The sequence below is a fragment of the Dromaius novaehollandiae genome, chromosome W, assembly GCF_036370855.1.
Source record: "Dromaius novaehollandiae isolate bDroNov1 chromosome W, bDroNov1.hap1, whole genome shotgun sequence".
Taxonomy (NCBI): Eukaryota; Metazoa; Chordata; class Aves; order Casuariiformes; family Dromaiidae; genus Dromaius; species Dromaius novaehollandiae.
In genome coordinates this window covers 16,459,666-16,474,788 of record NC_088130.1, presented here as the reverse complement: position 1 = coordinate 16,474,788, position 15,123 = coordinate 16,459,666, and the positions used below count along the sequence as shown (strand labels likewise).

Here is a 15,123-nt window from a genome sequence, read left to right as displayed (position 1 = left end):
TTTGAACAGGTATTTCTCTTCTACTTCATCCTTGCCTTCTCCTTCACATGTGAATCTTCTCTTGCTTTTCTCCCTGCTTCCCGCCCTCCATCCTCCCACTTTTTCATTTGAATCTTTGCTATTGACTGTTTTGACAAATCACTTTGCCTAAATTGATGTCTTTTTTTTTTCCCTTCCCCCCCCCCCCCCCCCCCCCCAAGAGGATTTTGCTCCAAATATTGTAGAGGATCAGGCTCGGGAGCATATACGACAAAATTTAGAAAACTTCATTAGACAGGACTTCCCAGGTAATCATGTAGTTCTGGCTTTATACTTCAGTGTCTTCCAAGTATGTTAGCATGTCAGCAGAATAAACATTTTAGTATTTGATCATTTAAACGACGTTGTTGCTCAAACTTAGTATATAACATTACGTTAGCTTTTGTTATCTTTCAACAACCACATAACTAATGCACCTTAATGTGTCATCCACATATATCATGTCCTGGGCTCCTCCCTGTTGACTTGGATTCTTCTTGTTTAAAATACGAAGGCTCCAAAATCATGTCAGTTGTGTTTAAAAAAAAAAAAAAAAAAAAATTCTGATTTTTTTTTTTAAGTTTCTTTGTCTTAGTCAGAAATATAACACATAAGTAGGAAGGAAAAATGGCAAGTTAAGAAAACAACAATCAAAGTAGTAGTGGAACAGTTCTATAACTGTCATTCTGTACAACTGTCAGCTTCTTATTGTTGTATCTGTTCTTACAAACAACAAGTTTTCTGTAGTCCTTAAGAACCCCGTTAGTAGTCCTGATTCCAAGATTAAGAAACAGTGTTTTAGTTCATATACATATGTTTCTCTTAATTTCAACATTCCTTTTTGTTCTTATGTTTACTGTGACAGAAAAATTGATAATGTCTAGAAGTTAAAAAAAAAAAAAAAAAAAAAAAAAAAAAAGAAAGAAAGAAAGGCACAAGGCCAAGAGAGTTTGTGCTGCTACCACAGCTTATTGTTTTTGGAATATTTTAAACTATAGGCACAACATCTAACCTGTCTGTGAAGTCTAGTTGTTTGACACTGTTTCTTTTATTTCTGGAATTCTTTTCTGTAGCACCTGGACTTCAGTCTTTTAAAATTTTCAAAAGAATTTTTGGCTGGAGCCTGGTATGTGGACAGATCTATTCCTTATCCTGAAGAGTTCTATAGAGAGCAGTCTTCTGTATTTTATCCAGATTTTAGCTTGCATGCTGATGATTTAATTATTTGACCACCTCATTTGTTTCTGGATCTGTGACAGACTCATTTGAACTAATAAAGTAGTGATTCTTTCCTAATCAAAAAGGTTGATGAGAAAGTAAGGTTTGAAGTACCATATAAAAATGGTAATGTGTTCACCCCTGTGTTAAAAGGCATGCTGTGGTTTGAAGCTGTATAAAATTTGAGATTCTGTATCAATATGTTGTCCGTCACATCTCTTACAGGAACCAAGCTGAATTTGTTTGGCTCCTCCAAAAACGGTTTTGGCTTCAAACAAAGTGACCTTGATATCTGTATGACAATTGATGGACTGGAAACTGCTGAGGTAGAAGACTTTTCTTTTAACAAATGCAAAACTTTTAGGGCTAGGTAAATAAATTGCGTTTATATATTGAAACACATTTACTTTTTGTAACAGTGCTTCAGATTAGAGGAAAATGTAAATAGGTGCCTGAAAAGCAGATAATGTGGGCAGTATCTTGGGAATTTTTTACTGTTGTTCTAGATAGACCTTTAAAAATTTTTACTCTCAGTACTTGGTTTTCTTCTGTATTCTGCACTAGTGTTTTTCTAATATTAACTCTGCAAATAAATAGGGTAGATTTGTTTCAGTGTTATAGTTCTGTAACATAAAGAACTAGAAATGGAAGGTAGTGGGAAAGGACTATGCCTAATATAAATTAACTTTAAAAAAGCCTATGTTAAGACCCTGTCTAGTATTGGTTTTGCAAGAAGTGCCGTTTTGAAACGTTTTCTCGTATTCACATCATTCTGTACAATTTGAAACCCTGAGTTATATAGCTGTAAGCTTAATGACAAGTAATAAAAGATTTGTCTGAAATGCTTTGTCTAGACCTGTTCTAGCAGATGCAACTTTAGTATTGATTTTGGTTTTTTCTTAATGTCTTAGAGCCTTGATTGCATCAGAATAATTGAAGACTTAGCAAAAGTTCTCAAGAAACATTCAGGTACTCTCATGAAAATGAAAATAAGTGGCTTCATTTATGTGACTTTAACTGATGCAGTGAGAAACTTCTGGGGCATTGTACATGATAATCGTTAAAATAAAACTGCATTAAAGAGCTTGGTATTAGTAAGAATGAGGGTATATGTTGTGAACATTTTGGATTTATTTTTGTTTACATATGGAGGTCTTTGAGGTTATAACATTGTAGGGCCAGATCTAAATTGGACAGATTCATAACCTATATGCTTGAGAAGAAGCCTTAAGATAAAATTTGGGGCTTCAGGTTAGTAGCTACATTGCATTCATATGTTCTGTACTCAAAAAGTTAATAGTAAAAGGCAGGCTTACAGGAGTTTGCCCTAGGCATCCTGTTTTATTTACAAGAAAATATGATTTTTACAGGGTTCTGATGTATCTCATATAAATTTAGGATATTTGCAGTGAACTATCAATGCTCTCAAGCTTATTTTGCTGTAAAATTTAAGCAAATCTTCAGTTCATTCGTGTGAATGTATGTGTGTATATGTATGTGTAATTGTTTGTAGATTCACAGTGTTTGACAAATGCCTAAAATACATATTAAAAAAATAACTGAAATAATTTTTGGTATCAGCTAAGATTTTATTTTGTAACATTTCTGCTGCAGTTTTGGGTTGTGTGTAGGGCATTTGATACTGTTATGACTATATGTCGTCATTCAATAGTTAAACTTTTCATTCTAGGTCTAAGAAATGTCTTGCCTATAACAACTGCTAAAGTCCCAATTGTCAAATTCTTCCATGTCAGAAGTGGTCTTGAAGTAGACATCAGTTTATATAACACTCTGGTAAGGTTATCTCCTTTTCTATTAATAGGAAAAAGTGGGGCTTCTGGGTGAGGATGAAGTGCTGGTTTTGCTGAGGTTCAGTAATAACTTACCAGTTACCTATTTCAATTTTGCATTTCTGAGTACCAGTTTTTTTCATTTGACTACAAGTGGAGTCAGTTACACAGTTGAGACTTTAGAGCTGTCACTTCTCTAAGATTATACATTTCTTCAGTAAGAGTAAGCACTGATCTTTTAGGTGTTTGAGTCTTTCTGTAACTCAGAAAGAAAATGTAACATAAATTCAGTCTCTCCCCCTCACCCTCAGTCATGGCTGTTCCTTACAATTTGAGACCTGGGATAGTGATTTTGACTAACTTGCCTGAACTGGGACACATGTTACAGTCTACAAAAGAGCACAAGTCCTCGGCCAAATATTTTAAAAACAAGTTTTGTTTTTTTTTTTCAATGTCTATGAACTTCAAAAGCCAGTTCCTTGAAACATCAAAGGAAAGTAAGTTTTAGAGACAAGCATTAAACTTTCTGAAGTTTCTGTATCAGCCCAAGGGGAATCTTGAGGAGGATACTTCAGCCACCCAGTAAGTCTGAAAGTCTGTTCTTGAAGCTATGCATCCATATGGGTCAGTTGATAGCTGTCACATCTCTGGGCTGAAATTCTTTTACTTCAAGAATTTACCTTCTCCCAATTATTTTGAAAACACAGTAATTGATTAATGCTTCCCTTCCTGAGGTACTGTTCTGTGAATGCTGCTTTGTACCACTTGTGAGCAGGTTAAAGATGTTTATCAGCTCTTTAGCAGGTGATAACCTCATAGTTGAATGCTTCCTTTCTCAACTATATACATTCTACTACTCAGGGCTTCACATTTGCTTTTGTTGAGCACACAACTCGAGTGTTTTTGTCCACAAATTCATTGACTTTTAAATAAATTGGAATGGAAAAAGTATGCATGTATACATGTAAACTCTCCAACTACAGTACTCTGAATCATTCCTTGACTTTGCTTATCTTGACTAAAAATGTTTTCATGTTTTCAGAGGCTTTAGCTTATTACCTCTTTTCTGGAGGGCATCTGTTTTTTGCGTATGACTTTCTTATTTTTATAGGCCTTGCATAACACAAGACTCCTGTCGTCATATGCAGCCATTGATCCTAGAGTAAAATATCTATGCTACACAATGAAAGTCTTTACGAAGGTAAGTATACTTGAGACATTCTAGAAGCAGTAGCACCTACAGTGAGAAATGATAACTATGAAAATTATAATTAATATTTCTCTTTCTAGATGTGTGACATTGGAGATGCATCTCGAGGTAGCCTTTCTTCTTATGCATATACTCTTATGGTGCTTTATTTTCTTCAACAGAGAAATCCACCTGTTATCCCTGTTCTTCAAGAGGTACAGTATTTCAAGGAAGAAACGAGTATCAGTACACAGTATTGACCAGAAGAATGTCAAAGTGCTGAATCTGAACAGCTCTTCTAATGAGTTAATATTGTATTTTTAGATCTACAAAGAACCAAAGAAGCCTGAAATTTTAGTCGATGGCTGGAACGTTTATTTCTTTGATAAGATAGAAGAGTTGGTGAGTATATCAGAAAGTGAATTTGAAATGATGTTACCTGTAGCTTAGCAAACGAAAAAGAATTCATTTGAAGGAACATAGTTCTCAAACATGGTGGTGATATAGAAAACAGTTTCAAAAAAATGATTTTGATCATAAGTTTTGTATGGGTGACAAAGAAGAAAACTATATTAGTAATACACACAAATACTAAAACAAAGAAACTGAAGTGGAGTGGCTATTACCTTGAACATCCCAATCCCATGCTGTGAATTTTTCAGAACATAACTGATTGTGTTTATGTATGAAAAAATCTGAATAAAGAGATTTAATAGAAATGATTTTAAGGTGTTAATGATGATTAATTGATATGTATGTCACATTACTGGGTGGAGATATCTCCTACAAATATTGGTTGCGTATCTAGTCACTGTTTGTCTAATCCACTTCAATAATTTTGTATTACATGATCAAATGCACTGCAAGTGAATTAATAAACTTCTTGATAATAAGCAAAACTAAATGTTAGAAGTAGTAATATTATTTTTTGTTGCTAATCTCAATGCTTAAAAAATACTATTTTAAAGTCCAAATTGGTTTACTAATACCAATTATGAAGGGAGGTATTCCAGAGTAACTCGATCATGTTTCTTTATCCTTAATGAAAATTATAAAATAAAATTTATATTATTTGAAATTCAAACAATGTAAGTGTCGGAAAAATAAATATTTCTATCATTTTTAGTCTGTCGTCTGGTCAGAATGTGGCAAAAACACGGAATCTGTTGGGCAGCTGTGGCTTGGACTTCTCCGTTTCTACACAGAGGAATTTGATTTTAAAGAGCATGTCATATGCATTAGGAGAAAAAATCTGCTCACAACTTTCAAAAAGCAGTGGACTTCCAAATACATTGTAATTGAAGGTAAAAACACATAAAGCACATGAATATGTGGAGTTCTTTTAATGCCCGTATGAAAAATTTGGTCTTTCTACGTGGCTTTTTTTGTCTTTCTATTGCTAGATTATAAACTGTTATTTGTGCATGTTTTGAAATCTTAGCAAAATTCCCACTGAATTTCAGTACTGCTAGAAATTCTTCAATTTTTTTCCCCTCTGAAAAGAAGCTGTAAAGTAAACTTCATACTTTGCATAATGACAATAACTGACTTAAAAATGAATTTAACCAAAGGCTTTGGAGAAGAACTTAGCTGTAATGCAACTGAGGTTTTACCCTAACTTTTATTTAGGTGATTCCGTATTTATATGACTCATCATACCATATGCATGTGTTACACTATTAAGTAATACCATGGTATGAAGAAGATACACAGACACATTTTAGAAAAGTGCCTTAAGCTGTGATTTGCTTGCCCATCTGATTTTCACAGGAAGGATTTCTACTCTCCTGCCACCCCCCACCCCAAAGCTTACTCTTTTATAACGTTTCAGTCAGTTCAGAGCTGAACTGCTGTGATCCTTTGTCCTTGGAGTGAATTTGTGTTCAATAAACTTGCAAAGAATTTAATTTGCGTATTGATTCTGCATTAGGAATTCTGCCTTGAGTTGTTCATGTATGTATACAATCCTGATTTTGCCCTGGACTTCAGTAATGCCTGTAATGCTTTTTATACAGATCCCTTTGATCTGAACCACAATCTTGGAGCTGGATTATCAAGAAAAAGTAAGTTTTCTATTCACAAATTTGGGAATAAAGTGATGATCTTATCTTAGATCTTGTTCTGATGGTTTGTTTCATATTTGGATGATTTTTTTTTCCTTTTTTTTTCCCCTTCAGTGACAAACTTTATAATGAAGGCTTTTATCAATGGAAGGAGGGTATTTGGTACCCCTATAAAAATATTTCCTAAAGAATATCCATCAAAAATGGTAAGTTGCTCTACAGGATGTGGCAGTTCTAAAAGGGCAGTGTGTACACGGGTGTGCTCTTACAGTGTATAAAGTATCACATGTGGGAGTATGGTTGCACTCTCTTTACACTCTTCTCATTTAAATTTAAATGGTACTCTAACAAATCTTTATTGTGAGAGTTATTACTGAGTATTGCTTTTGTGTTGTTTGCACGTGGAAAGTGGTAACATGCAGCATACTAGTCAAGTCAGGACTTCATGGTACAGGCTTATCAGAAATGTTAGTTCCTATCAAAACAGGATTACCATTGTTTTTTAACTGCAGTTTTAAAAACAGCTTGCAGACCTCGTGGTCAGCAGGCTACCTGTGAAGAAGAGGCAGCAGTGGCCAGTTATGTCATCTGGTCTTTCAGGAGTTCAGCTACACACATGTTTATTCTTTTCCATAACCCAGTGTAGTTTAACTCTTGTTTACCTGTCTTGAATTCCCAAGAGGGATTGTTTTTTTGAATGCATGATTTCTTTTTCAGGAGTATTTCTTTGATCCAGAGGTACTGACAGAAGGAGAATTGGCACCGAATGATAGATGCTGCAGAATTTGTGGTAAAATTGGCCATTTCATGAAAGATTGTCCCATGAGAAGGAAGTGAGTATTTGGGATTTGTGTGGAACATTTCCTTAGCTTTGTTTAGAAGAAATATTAGGATAGTGATGCTAAAGCAAAAGTTGTACATACTGCAAATGATTTCTTTACTGTTAAGATGGGTATGTATCAATATCAACTTTGGCAGTAGGGGCAGATTGGGCTGTTTTTAAATGTTTAGTCAGTCTTGAATGACCACTTGACTTTTTGCCAGCATCTTCTTGAGTGTTTAACAATCTTTTTCATAGAAGACTACAATACATGCTTTTCCCCTCTCTACTTAGCTTAAGGTTGGTAGATGCTGATTCTGTGCTTTATGTAGGAAAGCAGTAATTGAAGAGAATCTAAATGCAAAGCTGAATAGCTGTGTGCTGTGAAGAGAACTCATGAGAGCTTTTTACATATTTTCATTTAATAGCTTCTGTTTCTAGAATCCTGGTGCTCCCCGCAAGAGATGCGTTTTTGCCATGTTCACAGAATTATGCCATTCATGTCCAAAAGCAAAATAATGGCACGACAACATGAGTTTTTTTTAAGCACCTATAGATCAAAAGTGTCCTGTCTGTATCCAAGAGCAAGGCGTTCTGATCCTCAGTCACCAAATATTTGAAATTCAGTAAATACCTTCCGGTAGCAAATGAATGCTAAATTGATTTTCCTGCTCTTTACATGACAAACAGTCTAAACTTAAAACTGATCCACTGATTTTTTTTCTAGTAAAGACACTAAAGCACTTCAAAGACTTCCTATTTATAAGACAGTGAAAACCAGCAAATAAAACCTCAACAGGAGGAAATCGTGAAAACCTTTGTGCTCATTTGTAGGGTGAATGGAAACCTTTGTTTACAGTCTGTATTATCTTAAATTGTAATTAAAAAAAATCATCTGCACTTTAATGTAAGTAGCTAAAAAGCTGGTGTAGAAAGATTAGATAAAGTTGCCTTTTTGATGCATTGTAGAGAATTAATATTGCTGAGATCATTACCTTAGTAATGTATTAAACATCAGCGAATTTAAATAAAGTAGCTGATGATGGTTTGAAAATAAAGAATGCTGAAGGTGTGCTGTTCTAGATACACTTGACTGCATTCTGGAGTGAAACCCTAGTTCATTTCACATGTGCAGCTATGCTCTATGCAGCGTTAGAGCAGAAGGCAATGAGATTTTGTTTCTAAGAACATAAATGCCTTTTGGAGTTAGACCGCTGGTCCATCTAGATGAGTCCTCTGTCCAGCACTTGCAATAGGAGATGCTGTTTGTGGAGGGCGTGCTAGTTGGTTGTTTTCCGTAATGTCTTTTCTAGTACTCCCCCAGCATCCACAGTTGCTGTATGACAGCCAATACCTACCTTGGTCTTGTAGTAGTCATTTGTGGACCAGAGTTGTATCTGATTTTTGTCTAATTTTTTTTTGAACCTGCTTCTCCTACCTTCCTTACCAATCTTCTATGACATCCAGTTCCAGAATTATGCTAACTGCTGTTTAAAGTAGTACTTTATCTGTTTTAATCAAACTCACTTTAGTTTCATCAAGCATTCCATAGTGTTGTGGGATTTAGTTGGTGGTAATAATTCTGCATTGGTGTGTTTGTAAGCTATGATTGTGTCCCCCCTTCTGCCATCTTCTGTGAGGTGAAGAATCTTTCAGCATCTCCTCCTAAGGCAGTTGTTCCCTTGATCATTTTATCTACCTTTCTCTGTACCTTCTCTAACTCTACTACTTCCTCTTCAAGTTATGGAGACCAGACCAACATGCAGTATTCACATGTAGGCACACCATGGTTTTTATATAGCAACAAAATGCTTTCCGTCTTGTTCTGAGTATTTTATCTGATGATACCAATATCCTGTTAGCCTTTTCAGCTGCTGCTGTTTGTCAATCTGTTAATTTGGGGGATTTCTCTAAATTTATTTCAAGATCTCTTTCCTTAGTTGTAACTGCCAGCTCCCAGTTCAACATCATATAGACATGGTTTAGGTTATTTTTCCCTGGATGTATTACCTTACATTTATCTACACTGAAGTTCATCTGCTACCTTTTTGCTCATTCACTCAGTTTTTTGAGGTTATTTTCAAGTTGCTAGTCATTAGTGCTATATGTGACTGGCTGAAAGAGCCTAGACTTGGAGGTTTCACTGATATCTCCTCCAGATGATGGATGAAGAAGTGGAATAAAACCTGTCCAGCAGAAATGCCTCAGTTCCCATTGCTGGATCTTTAAGTCACATAGAATGTTAGAAGCTTCTCCCACAGGAAAGGTTTTTAGAAATACTATGAAATATACATAGTTTCAGACTAGTGGAGGGAAGCAAGATTTCTGATGGAAGTATACAAAAAAGGGGGAAAAAATACAGTCCCATTTTTATAGCTTCTTAGCATTTTGCTTGGTGTTTCTTCTCTTCTGCTTGTCTCTTACAACTCCAGCATCTAGATCTTGGTTTATATTTCTTGAGTGTGGCTATTGGATTTTAGTGCTACCTGGTAATCTAATTGTAAAGTTATGTTAATAAGGATACATTACATTCACTCTCCTACCAAACAGTGCTATAGTAAAGGGATGGATGCATTAATTCAAATTATTTAACCCACTGAAGAAATACATGAGGATTATGTGATCTGTAAGCAACTTTTTTTTCCTCTGTGTATGGATGTAAGACCTATGAACCCTGCAGCCTTTTTCTTCTCCTGCAGACTGAGGCGACGACATGATTATGAAGATATCAAAAACCAAAGGTACACAGAAAACAAAGAGAAAAGAAGCAAAGAGGACAAAGAAATTCAGAATAAAACAACAGAAAGAGAGAGCTCAATTAAGGAGGGAAAGTTGCAGCTATGTACACCTCAGAAGAGCAAACTAGCAAGGGGAACAGTAGAAACTGGAAGAGACAAGACTCCCAGGCAATCAGCAGAAAAGTGGAAGCGCCTGGAAGACAGAGACTTGAGAGAAAAACGTTGCTTTATCTGTGGAAGAGAAGGTCACATTAAAAAAGAATGCCCGCAGTATAAAGGAGCTACAGGTATGAAACCAATATAGTTGAGTAGTTTAAACAATTTACACTTTTTTGGTTTACTTAACAGAGTTGACTAAGGGATAAGGTTTCTGCATTTATGTCATGTCATTCAAAATTACTCTATTTTAAAATGTAGTCGCACTTGGTCAGTTTTCCCTTCATCCTCACCTACTTTTCGGAACATTGTTGTAGCCTGAGAGATATGACATGGTTTCTTGTAGCAGGTAAGATACTTGTATAGAAAGGATATTAGTTTCTAGTATGTTGAAACTGCTTCCGTTGCCTTCACCATAGTTTGCTAACTTTTGAGGCTACAAATTTCATTTCATTACATCATAACAGCAACAGAAGCTAGCCTGTAGCTCTTCCCATCACCTGAAACGGACTTCTCCCATACTCAAGTCATTATGACAGTGTATAATTGCTCTAATAGAATATCGTGAATGAAATAGAATAAAAAACATTCCTCGCAATGTAGCTATCGGAGGGATGCTCTTCACAGCAAATCTGTCTTATTTTTTCTCTAACCCAACTAGCAAATTTTGCTTAGAAATAAATCTCCAAATTACAAAAATGTCCCCAAACAGTGATCCTGACTGACAGATTTGTAAGCAACAGTGAACTACTAAACAGTAGCTGTCATCCTTCAGATCAGAAAGATCAATCATCTGCCTTGTAAATGAAGATCACTGTAAGAGAAAAATGAGACTCCATAAGATGGTGCCTTTAGTTAGCTTCCAAATGAACATAGTATTACAGTTTTTCTTTAGGTATACCTAGAGACACTTAAATTCATGCTAGAAAAATCTGCTGTACAGATTGCTCTGTTACTTTGAGACCAATAATAGGAGTCCTTTGCATAAATGTACCTTTAGACCAGCTCTTCTCTACCAGCAAAAATATTCTGTCCTGCTTAGATACATAAGGAGAGCCTGTTTATCAGATGTATGCAGTGTAAGAGGGCATAAGAGTATGCTATAACTAGATGCTGGAAGTGGAAGGAAAATGGTACAAATATATTAGGAATGTTCAAGATACTGAAAAGTATTCACAATTTTATCAAACCACTAGAAGTATTGGATGGACAAAAATGTTTTAAAAAATCAAGCTACATTGCATTTATTTGCTGACCTTTTGAAAGTTTAAGTCAAGTCTACATTTAACATTTGAATTTCTGTATTTTTGACCCAGTCTGTGTGAGCATTTCTTGTTACCGTTCCATTTGATATGATATCAGTTTACGAAAATGAAAGGGAATATGTCTGACTGTTCTGGAGTCACTGACACTGCTGTGTTTTATACCACTCAGTATACTGGAATGGTGCTGAGACTGTACATGTGTCCAAAAATCACTAATTCTGGAGTAGGAGTTTTTGTCTATTATTTGAATTTTGGAAAAGATTGAATTTGAGGAAGAGAAGTATTACTGTGGGTTGGGTCTTTTTTTCCTTTTTTCCCCCCCTCCCCTTTCTTGTGTTGTGCACAGTGTCCTCTCTAGTTGAGTAGAGGACCTAAGGGATCTGATTTATTTTTTTATTTTATTTTTTCCTTGCTGTGCTATAAACATAAACATTTTGTGGGACTATGGACAATTCACACTATCCCAGTATCATCTTCAGTCTTTCTCTGAAGGTCCCTATTTGCTTTGGTTAATTCTAGAGGAAGATACAGAGCTTAACTTACTGTCAATTACAAACTTAGATGCTTAGTTTTAGGTGAGATGGATCTTGCCTTATTGTGCCCATTTTCTGTATTATAAAATTAATGAAAATAATGTCCTACCTCCTATGTGTTATGAAGGTAGATGTTAAGTATTCCGGTATTTTTACATCTTACAGTATCTGAGAGAGAAAATGAGTTTCAAGTTAGTAAATCTGTGTTATATTACAACCTTTACAGGTAATTCAAAATCCGAAGTGTTATGTGGATCCCCTTCTTTACCCAATGCTGCCAAACATGCTGGTAGATTAAATCAGGTAAACACCAAATATCTGTTTTCCTAGACCTCTTTTTCTTTAAATGTACTAAAGCCCATATAAAGTAACTAGCAATAGATTTACATAAGCTTTCAAGGAGATCCTTTTACTTTTGTTTGTGGAATGCCATAATTCAGTTTTTATTCATCATTCTGTATATGTTGTTTATAGGGAATGCTTATACATGAAGAAAAAAAGAAACAAAAAGGAAAAGTGTTTTTGAGTCCCCAATCAGGTTTGTATCTCTTAATTTGGAAATGCAGTATAAAAGCATATCTCTTTAACCTGCTTTCCCTATCAATCCTTATGGGAACTCTGCCCAATATGTTGAATGCAGCACCAGTCTGGATAGGTTGCAAGATAATTCTGAAGTGAAGCCAATTTTTGTTTTACTGAAAAAATGTGTAGGTTTTTTTGGTTTTGTTTAGGAAGTGAAACTTGTAAGGCATGCCAATTCTCTCTGCAGTCTGTTCTTTAGTGAACTCTGATAGATTTATTTTGCAGATGGATGCATTGGTTTTTATCCATCTCTGTTCTCCTTCGTATTTTGGTGTACATGGGGTTCTGTGTTTCTCTTCAGGGACCACATGTGGAACACTTTCTTGTGAGGCTTCCTCAGAGTAATCGTCTAGAATTCCACATGACGAGCTAACTTAGCAGACTATGAAAGCACGTCCCTTGTCTGAGCTTCCAGCATGCATGAAAGTTGCACATACTGACAAGCAGAAGTCAGATCATGACATAAAGGCCTTTACGTACTGTCTCTGGATCAGAGATGTGTTGTGTGTATTGTGTTAGATGCGTGGTTGCAACTGCAGCTTGCTTACAGCAATTTTACACACTTAACTCCTTTAATGGTACAATGATGACTTTAAAAACAGCTGCTTTTTTAATTACCTTGAGTCTTGAATGCAGCTCTGCTGTCCATTAGCAACATTAGCAATAATATAAAGTTGACTTGTGCTTGCTTTCATCATAGTTTGACAGTTTTTCTCCTGACTGATGTTTGAATGTTTCAGTTATTTTATGTCTTTTTTTTTTTTAAACTTTAAGTGTAATGCTTTTTTTTTCCCCCCCTCCCCAATCTTAGGCAGCCTTTCCAATAAATACATGACTCAGGGAAAAGCCTCACAGAAGAGGACCCAGCAAGAATCATGAGGGATATGAAGCACTGTTAAATTGCAATACAGGCCATTCATTCATTTTAAAAACTTTTCTTTTTTCCCCCGCTTTGGCTAAAGCATCTGGATTCACAGGACAGCAGCATAAATGGTCTTCAGCTTAAAAAAGAGACATGGTTATTTTATTTTAGATTGCTAGTCCAAAAAACTACGGATTTTAATACCGTCACCTACCATGGAGCCCTGCTCTTAAATAGATTGTTTGAGCATTTTAATAGAAAGCCATGATGTTTTGTATTTGTTTTCTAGGTAAAACATGTAGATAAGGGCAGGTACTAAAAATGGACCATTTTCAAGGTTTTATTGTTCAACCTGATCCTTTCAAAATGCACTAAAATGGTGTGCAAGCCAAATAAATGATCTATTTTCTTCAAAAATGGATTTTTTTGAAGGAGGAAATAGTATTTATTAATGTTGATTTGCTTACTGAATCCTTGTGTAAAAGTGTTTGAAATGTTTGTAGACTGCTACAGCTGTGTTTGCAAACCTTTTTTTTCTGTAGACAACTGAAAACATGGACATAAGTAAACTTATTTAAAAAAATCTCTGTGGACAAGCAGTGCCATCGAGTTTTCTTTTTTTTTATCCCTTATGTGATTTTATGAGAGTTCATTTGCTGCTGTGCTTGTGTACAGGAAAAAAAAAAGACTTAAGACACAGGTCAGTCCTGTTTGCTGCTAAGACTCTTTTTTCATGGCCTTGAAGACACAGACAAAATTGCTTTAAGGATTAAAAAAAAATTTGGCAATTCGGGAAAACACATTTCCATTTTCATAAAATGTGAAGAGGATCCTTCTACCAGCCAATAATTTAATTAATGTTATCAGCTTGAACCTTACTTGAAGTCCTGCCATAGCTGGTAATGTACCATCTTATCCTGTTCAGGAAAGAATTATTTACATGGTAAAATGGAAACCACTGTTATTTATGATTTTGAAATAAAAAAAAAATCAAAATTCAGACAAGTTTCTAAATTTTTTCTTACACTATACTTAGTTTGCAGTATTCTTGATTTAAATACAGAATTAATTATAACTTATTAGAATTTTATCTCTGTTCTTTGAAACATGTCTTTTTCAATGATTTTTTTTTTCCTTAACTGTCTGTTTTTAATAAAGGTAAAAGTTGGAATTTCCAAAGAGGCCTTAGGGAACTGGGATTCAAACTCCTACTTTGGGTTCCATCCCTCTGTAACCAGCCAACCATACATTTATATGTAACCATATAAATTTCTAGATATGCAGGTTTCCCCAAAAAATTATTTTGTATATCTTCCTCACCATATTTTCAAGCAAAATCTTAACCAGCAACAAACAGCAAATAAGTTCAGCTTTCTTCTATAGTTTATTTTTTCATACAAAAATAAGTTGATTTTCTGCCTCAAAAGTAAGTTGTTTCTTGTACTTTTATTGATAATGATGCATATGCTGACATTGTGTATGGAATTTAGCCCTCTGTTCAGAGCTATCTTCAGTCTTTGCTGATGGGAATGAAATGTATAAACCTGTAAGGGACAAGAGCATCATAGCATGTAAAGATGGAAGACATGTCTTAACAACAAAAATCATATATATATCTATATATATACCCTCTTCCATTTCTGTTATTTTGTGGTTTAACTGTGAAGCTTTCAACTATGAAATCTCTGAACCGACATTTGGGTGAAAACAAATTCTGCAGATTCCCAGTCCTCTCATTTTGAAGCTGCTGCTTCCTTATGAAACTACAAGTTTTATATTGTTAATATCTCAGAAAATAAACCCTCCACACTTGAGTTATATATTAAACTCTTAAACCAGTAACTAATAAATGCATTTCTTTGCCTAAGCAATATTTAAATAATGTAGTG

The 15,123-nt window shown here is 35.1% G+C and overlaps 1 protein-coding gene across 2 annotated transcripts in view; it reads left to right on the top strand.

The window, feature by feature from the left end:
- Positions 1-14,869, top strand: part of LOC135324262 (terminal uridylyltransferase 7-like) — a 34,481-nt gene extending 19,612 nt beyond the window's left edge. The window contains exons 15-29 of one of the 2 annotated variants that reach the window (XM_064500144.1): positions 201-287; positions 1,462-1,562; positions 2,148-2,205; positions 2,927-3,030; positions 4,138-4,227; positions 4,317-4,430; positions 4,540-4,617; positions 5,342-5,519; positions 6,231-6,278; positions 6,393-6,484; positions 6,996-7,111; positions 9,798-10,123; positions 12,017-12,093; positions 12,265-12,328; positions 13,184-14,869. In XM_064500144.1, coding sequence (XP_064356214.1) covers positions 201-287; positions 1,462-1,562; positions 2,148-2,205; positions 2,927-3,030; positions 4,138-4,227; positions 4,317-4,430; positions 4,540-4,617; positions 5,342-5,519; positions 6,231-6,278; positions 6,393-6,484; positions 6,996-7,111; positions 9,798-10,123; positions 12,017-12,093; positions 12,265-12,328; positions 13,184-13,251 — 1,601 coding nt within the window. In that variant the 3' untranslated portion in view covers positions 13,252-14,869. Of the gene's footprint in view, positions 1-200; positions 288-1,461; positions 1,563-2,147; positions 2,206-2,926; positions 3,031-4,137; positions 4,228-4,316; positions 4,431-4,539; positions 4,618-5,341; positions 5,520-6,230; positions 6,279-6,392; positions 6,485-6,995; positions 7,112-9,797; positions 10,124-12,016; positions 12,094-12,264; positions 12,329-12,673; positions 13,159-13,183 lie in introns of those variants that run through there. The other variant, XM_064500145.1, reaches the window with a different exon arrangement.
- The last annotated feature ends 254 nt before the right edge of the window (positions 14,870-15,123 follow it).